The 7033-nt window shown below is 38.7% G+C and overlaps 2 protein-coding genes across 2 annotated transcripts; both read right to left on the bottom strand.

The window, feature by feature from the left end:
- Positions 1–168: 168 nt before the first annotated feature.
- Positions 169–1984, bottom strand: LOC106315374 (putative F-box/LRR-repeat protein At3g28410). The gene is made up of 3 exons (XM_013753102.1): positions 1112–1984; positions 656–829; positions 169–462 (listed from the first exon to the last, which is right to left on the bottom strand). Exons 1-3 carry the CDS (start codon positions 1982–1984, stop codon positions 169–171), a joined length of 1341 nt encoding a protein of 446 aa, XP_013608556.1.
- A 2838-nt stretch (positions 1985–4822) lies between these two features.
- LOC106315375 (putative F-box/LRR-repeat protein At3g28410) lies at positions 4823–6643 on the bottom strand. Its single transcript, XM_013753103.1, has 3 exons — positions 5714–6643; positions 5321–5494; positions 4823–5131 (listed from the first exon to the last, which is right to left on the bottom strand). Exons 1-3 carry the CDS (start codon positions 6578–6580, stop codon positions 4823–4825), a joined length of 1350 nt encoding a protein of 449 aa, XP_013608557.1. The 5' UTR covers positions 6581–6643.
- Positions 6644–7033: the final 390 nt, after the last annotated feature.

Genomic DNA, 7033 nt, shown 5'->3' on the forward strand with positions numbered 1-7033 from the left:
CTGAGCAATCTTATATCTAAAGCTTATAAATATGAGCAACACCCAAATATACTCCTGTAAAATTTTACTCAAAAAAGTTCATATATAAAAATAATTCAGTCTTTGTGTTTCACTCTCTAACATGTTTTTATAATATTAAAAACCAAATAACACACATAATACAAATATTTAGCGTTTGAGCACAATGGAGACATTATTGTTGTTAGAAAGCGTTGGAATCATCTGAAGTCCAAACCATCTTGCATCACTAACAACATATTCCAACCCTACCACCAACGTCTCTAGTGTTTTTACGTTTCTTATCACCATTTCCATGAACGAAGCCATGAGCTTCCACATTTCATCCTTACAACGTATCATCCTACAAAACTCAAGTGAGGTAGGAAATACCTCATATTTTGATCTCCAGCATTCATCGCGATTCAAACCTTCTGAATCCATATATCTGTCCAGATCCCTGTCCTGTAGAGGATAACAAAGTTATCACAAAAGCATATAACACTTGTGACTGTTCAAAAAGATCAATTTTATATACATTAGCGCCGCCCAATAAAAAGTGAAAGACATTGTCCATGGCACCTTCCTAGTCAGTTACTAGTTTGCATGGTCTTATTAAAATACAAGAAAATGAAAGATGTTTATGAGGAAAAAATACCTGTATGCCGACCTGGTATCCCGCGTGTGCTATTAGCATTTTTAGCTCAGGTGAATTCTGTAGTAACCTTGCTAAACCAGGAATAACATATCTTGTAAAATTTGTTTCAACAGTCAAAGTTTCAACCTTGAACGTTGGGAAAGGAACACCATGGAGCTCAGCGAGAGAGAGAATCTATCAAACACAATAAAAAAGGGTCATGATAAGCTAATGAAATATAAATCTCTACTTTGCAAGAACATACGCATATTGGCTTTAAAATTCTTTTAAGACAATGAAACTAAAGATAAATAATGAATACAAAATAATGGTTAGGCTCGTGCATAAACTGTTATCCCCAGTACAAGAGAAGGTTCCATAGTCTTATATTAATCATCAAATAAAGAGTGACTCTGCGACATATAAATTTTTTAGCCGTCCTTAACTAGAGAATGGTAAACAAAGTAATTAATATACCTCAAGAATGGGTCCGGTAAAAGTAAGCCTCTTAACGTTTTGTAATTTTGCAAGCATTTTTAACACCATGGTTTGGAGAAAATCAGCATTCAAAAGACGGCAAAGGTTCACTGAATCAATTATGTCAATGCTAGCTTCGGTCAAAGAAGAGACATCCACTAAAGTAGGTGGTGGCTCACTAGAGTTGCTCAAACTCAAATAATGGACGTGCGGAGCTACAATCTCGGTTGGCCCTGGGCACCAGAGAATCTTTAGTCTTCTCAAACTAGGTGATTTACTCAGATCAAGACGTTGAGGTCCTGTACAGTAATCCAACCTCAAGGTTTCAAGAACTGGAGAGCCAGAGAGAATATTAGCAACAGATTCATCGTAGAGATGACAGTCCCACAATTTTAACTTCCTTAGGGATTTCAAAGATACTGTGCATCCCGGAATCATCATATCACAATGCCAAATGCAGAGCTGCTTTAAGGAGGAACTGAGATAGAAGATCTTCTCGAAAACGTGATTAGGGTAACAATCGAAGAAAAGAGACAGCTTCTCCACATTGCGGGACACAACAAACTCGATCCAGCTATTCATCTCGTGTTCACGTAAATTTCGTGGCATACGAAGATGACAACTCGTGATTTTCGGAGCCCTGTATAGAATTAGGGTTTGGCTTATATCTTGAGCCGTCAGCTGTCGCCTAATTCCATATCTGTGGAAACAATCAAAGTCGAGAAAAGGTGTCTCGCACCATACATGCCTCCACCCTCTGGACAACACCGACGTTCTGATCGCATACTGAGTTCGAATAAATGAGAGGATATGGTGAAGGATCTCAGGCGGCATCGAGCTGATCATATCAACACCATCGACTGAAGGATCCATTGCACGTTTGATTTTGCGGTACCAAGGGTTTCTATGACGATTTCTTTATAAAGCTCGATCGAATTCAAGAATTTTTAATAAGAATAACTCTTTTATTAATCTTAAAGAAAATAACTCAAAACCTTAAACATTCAAACTCATAAGTTATGTTTCTCAAGTGAGGGTCAATACATAGACCTTGTCTTTGGTATTCTGGATCGTACAGTCCATTTTTTTTGAAACACAACTTTCATTAAAACTTAACTTCAAGGACTACAAGGGAAAGAGGGAATTAGACATCTTCTTGAAGACAAATCATAAACTAAAATGAAAAATGAGATCAAACAGGATAAGTCTCCATATGAAGTTGACAGCGAATTCAAAACAAAGTTTGAATGCGTCGAAGAAGCTACAACAAAGTCGGATAGCTGAGAAATAGTCACAAGTGACGTTGAGGGACAACCCTCACCAACGAGAAAAACCGAAGTAGTCTCGATTGCACTTTCTGGCCCCGTACAGACCGCTACGCAAAGTAACAAACCGGTAAGTAAGTTGAAACAAGGACTCAGCAGAGAATCCGAGAGAGCATCTCCGTTCATAGAAGGGAGGCATAGTTGTGAAAAACTCTCCTCGTTTGAGGAGGATGATGAAACCCATACCAGAGTTGGTGAACCCACATAAAAATTCTTCCAAAAGAGATGATATTGTAATAATCTCAGCTTATTGATCCCGAAGAATCCATCGAACATCTTTAATATAACCAAAAAGACCATAACCACAGCTATATATCGCATGTTTTGATTTGAAAATATGGGCTTTAGGTTCTTGGTAATCACCTTAGCAAAATTCGAGACGTCGTTGATCGAAATTGAAGGTCGGAGATGGTGCAGTAGCCGTCGACTGAGAGATAGATGGTACTCACCGGCGGAGAGACGAGCTCACCGGAGCAAGCTGAGTGACCATCGAACCCAGATGTAGAGAAAGACGTTCGGTGATGATATGCAGATTCGCCGTTGAGGAAGGGGCACGCAAGGGGAGATGGCAGCTCACTAGGAGGAGAGGAAAGTGAAGATCTTCCGATGAGATTCGGATCTGAGCTTGAGTTGCCTTGCACTCTGGCACCATATGAGTAGAAAGGAGCGACATGCGGTAGTTTTGCTGTCTCACTTCCCGGAGATGGAAAGCAAGAGCTTGAGCGTTGAGAGCTTAACTCCATGATAAGTTGAAGAACTCGGCTAAGGTCGACAGTATAGCTTTTCCGTAGACAGCCAGAGTGAAGTTCACCAGGAAACGTTCCCGTGAACCTGAGAACAACGGTGGTGAGAGAATCCTCTCGACTCATCGCTGGAGAGCAGACCGAGCAAGTAAGAAGAACCGTCAGGAGGACTATAGTGGAAACGAGGAGCCGAAGCTCATGTCTCCGACAAAGGCTCCGTCGGGTATCCCTTTCTTCGGTTTGCAAAAGGCTACGACTCCGTAGCATCTGAAATTTGAAGTGAGCAGCGAACAGTGGGATGAAGGCAGAAGACAGCGGCGACGAGAGAGACCAGCGACGGCGGGAAAACGCGTCGCCGGCGCCGGAAGACATTGAAATTCGGTGTACCTCGAGCCCCGTGCCTGGGAGCGTTTAGGGCGAACTCTGTAGGTGTACCGAATATTGTTTAACCTTTGGCATTTCCTTGTATAAAGATTATAATTCCTAATCTTATTAAGTTTAACATATTTACTCATAAATAAGTATATTTCCTAATCTCATAACTCAACCATGATTAGAAACTTGAAACTCAAGTTACTTCAAGCTTAGCTCAATAACTTATACCATAGTTATGACACAATTGGCACTTTTTATCTAGGGTTTATTACAGTAAACTTAAGAAAATTTGCAAAATAAAATAAAATAAAATAAAATAATTCATTTTTCTCATAATTATTACTAATATTTAAATCACATTAAAAAAAAACTTACAAAATTCAGTTTTCTCAAAAATTCTGAACCACAATCAAAGCCTGTATTATCGTTTATCAGCTAAGAGAAAAGAAACAAAAAAATATTATGAGTTTACAAATCTCTTTTGGAATGCCTTAAGCAAGGAGTCAACAAGGAGCTGCTTTACAGTAGAATTGGTGTAAAAGCCATCAGGAAAATCGTAATCCCTGACACGAGTATGACGAAACTCAAGAGACAGCTATCAATGTTTATCGTCTGGTAACCACTCTATGAGTGTCGAGTGAGAGAGAAGGTGTCTCGCACCAAACATGTCTCCATCGTTTGGACAAGACGGAGGTTTTGATTGTAGGCTTTGTCGGAATAGCGGAGAGGATAAAATGGAGAATCGCGTCGGGTAGATTCCATAAGTGAGCATCAATACTATAGTTTTGAGAGACAGAGTGTGTATTCTTGGTTTCAACAAGAGTTGTTGATCATCATTTTAGAGACCTTGTTGTTGCGAGAAAGTGATGGAACCACTAAAAACAGCTCTTGATATTTTTTGTTACAAGGATAGAGGAGAACAATATAAATGAACATATAAATCCAGGCTCAAGAACATCAAAGCCTGGTGATACCAATATACATTTGACTTTCTTGTAAGCGTTCCTTAACTTGATTTATTTACTAGACGTGTAACATTTTATTAGTGAATTTACCTATTGAGCAATCTTACATCTACAGCTAGCTTTTAATGAGTAGACACATTGGTCGAGAGAAAGACACTGACGCAATGGTTATTTAGGCAGAGAAGCAACACCCGAAATAGTACTCCTGTAAAATTTCACTCAAAAACTTCATATATGTGTTTTGTTTCACTCTCTAACATGTTTTGAAATATTAAGACCAAACAAAAGTCTGATACAAAATATTTAGCGTTTGAGCACAATGGAAACATTATTGTTGTTAGAAAGTGACTGAAGCATCTGAAGCAACTCTTCAAACCATCTTGCATCACTACCTTTGGGTTTATTACATTCCAACCCTACCACCAACGTCTCAAGTCTTTTTACGTTTCTCATCACCATTTCCATGAACGAAGCCATGAGTTTCCACGTTCCATCCTTACAACTCATCACACTACCAAACTCAAGTAAGGTAGGAAATATCTCATATTTTGATCTCCAGCATTCATCCGGATTCAAACTTTCTGAATCCATATATCTGTCCAGATCCCTGTCCTGTAGGGGATAAAAAAAGTTATCACAAAAGCATACAACACTTGTGATTGTACAAAAATATTAATTTTATATTGATTAATCCCAAAATAAGTTAAAGACATTGTTCTTGCTTTCTTGGCACGTTCCTAGTCAGTTATAGTAGTTTGCATTGTCTTATTAATAAAAAGAGGTTTAGGAGAAAAAAAATACCGGTATGCCGAACAAGCGTGTCGCGTGTGCTATTAGCTTTTCTAGCTCAGGTGAATTTTGTAATAACCTTGCTAAACCAGGAATAACAGATCTTGTAAACCTTGTTTCAACAGTCAAAGTTTCAACCTTGAATGTTGGGAAAGGAACACCACGGAGCTCGACGAGAGATAGAATCTAGATAGCAAAAAAGAAAACGATGAAAAGGGTCATGATGAGCTAATGAAACATAAATCTCTACATTGCAAGAACTTACGCATATGGGTTTAAACGTTTTTAAACAGTGAACCCCTTAATAATTTAAACATCAAACAAACACTGACTCTACGCTATAGAAAGCTTTAGCTCTACTCAATTATAACTAGAGAGTGCAATAAGAATGGTAAGGAAATATACCTGGAGAACGGTTCCGGTAAAAGTAAGCCTCTTAACGTTTTGTAATTTGGCAAGCAATTTTAGCACCATGGTTTGAAGAAAATTAAGATTCAAAGGAGGGCTGTAATTGTCCACGACAATGTGAATTCTAGCTTCGGCCAGCGAAGAAACATCCACTAAAGTACATGGTCCGTCATTAAAGCTTTCCAAACTCAAATAATGGAGGTGTGGCGCTACAATCTCGGTTGGCTCTTTGCGCAAGTAAATCACCAGTCTCCTCAAACTACGTGATTTACTCAGATCAAGACGCTGAGGTCCTCTACAATAGTCCAATTCCAAGGTTTCAAGAACTGGAGAGCCAGAGAGAATATTAGGAATAGATTCATCATTGAGATTACATTCACCCAATGTCAGATTCCTTAGGGATTTCCAAGACACTACTGCTATCATATCAAAATTCCGAATGCAGAGCTGCGTTAAGGAGGAACTGAGAAAGAAGATCTTTTCTAAAACGTGATCATTAGGAAGACCATCCAAGACAAGAGACAGCTTCTCCACATTGCGGGAGAGAACAAACTCGATCCAGCTATTAATCTCGTGTTCACGGATATTTCGTGACATACTAAGATGAAAACTCGTGACTTTAGGTGATCTGTAGGAACGTATGGTTTGGTTTATATCTCGAGCCGTCAGCTGTCGCCTATGTCCATGTATGTAGGAACAATCAAAGTCGAGAAAAGGTGTGTGGCACCATATATGCCTCCATCCTCTGGACAAGGCAGAAGTTCTAATCGCGAACTGAGTTGGAATAAACGAGAGAATGTGGTGGAGGATCTCTTGTGGCATCGAACTGATGATATCAACAGTACCATCCACTGAAGAATCCATTGCACGGTTGATTTTGTGGTACCTAGGGTTTCTATGACGTTTTCATCGTAGCTGCCGTCTCAATTGGCTTTTCATCGTAGGGTTTATTTGCTTGGTTACAGTAAACTTAAGAAAACTAGTTGCATAGCGCGGGGTCGGCTACATTATAGGTGTATTGTATAGTTTTGTTTACGGGATTTTATTGTTTTTTGTCTATAATGTGATTGATGGGACTTTGGATATTACATAAGTTGATGAGTTTGATATAAGAATGAACGATGAAGTCATATGTTGATATTTTTATATCTTATATGTTCAAAGTTGAGGGTGATGGAACTTGTTAGTGTTTACTTAGGTAGTTGTTTGTATATAAATCAAATAGTGCATGGAAAAAGATAATAAATTTAGATTTAAAATGTTAGGGTTTCAAAATAACTGGGCCTTGAATCTGTGGTTTAGTCTAATACTGAAAAA

This window comes from Brassica oleracea, chromosome C9 (assembly GCF_000695525.1).
Source record: "Brassica oleracea var. oleracea cultivar TO1000 chromosome C9, BOL, whole genome shotgun sequence".
NCBI classification, from domain to species: domain Eukaryota; kingdom Viridiplantae; phylum Streptophyta; class Magnoliopsida; order Brassicales; family Brassicaceae; genus Brassica; species Brassica oleracea.

Excerpts from the sequence above, each read along its gene's own strand:
- LOC106315374 (XM_013753102.1), bottom strand. The coding sequence starts at position 1,984 with ATGGATCCTTCAGTCGATGGTGTTGATATGATCAGCTCGATGCCGCCT. Across the intron at positions 830-1,111 it reads TTACCGGACCCATTCTTGAG|ATTCTCTCTCTCGCTGAGCT; the intron begins GTATATTAATTA and ends TGTGTTTGATAG. Across the intron at positions 463-655 it reads GATACCAGGTCGGCATACAG|GACAGGGATCTGGACAGATA; the intron begins GTATTTTTTCCT and ends TATCCTCTACAG.
- LOC106315375 (XM_013753103.1), bottom strand. The coding sequence starts at position 6,580 with ATGGATTCTTCAGTGGATGGTACTGTTGATATCATCAGTTCGATGCCA. Across the intron at positions 5,495-5,713 it reads TTACCGGAACCGTTCTCCAG|ATTCTATCTCTCGTCGAGCT; the intron begins GTATATTTCCTT and ends TTTGCTATCTAG. Across the intron at positions 5,132-5,320 it reads CACGCTTGTTCGGCATACCG|GACAGGGATCTGGACAGATA; the intron begins GTATTTTTTTTC and ends TATCCCCTACAG.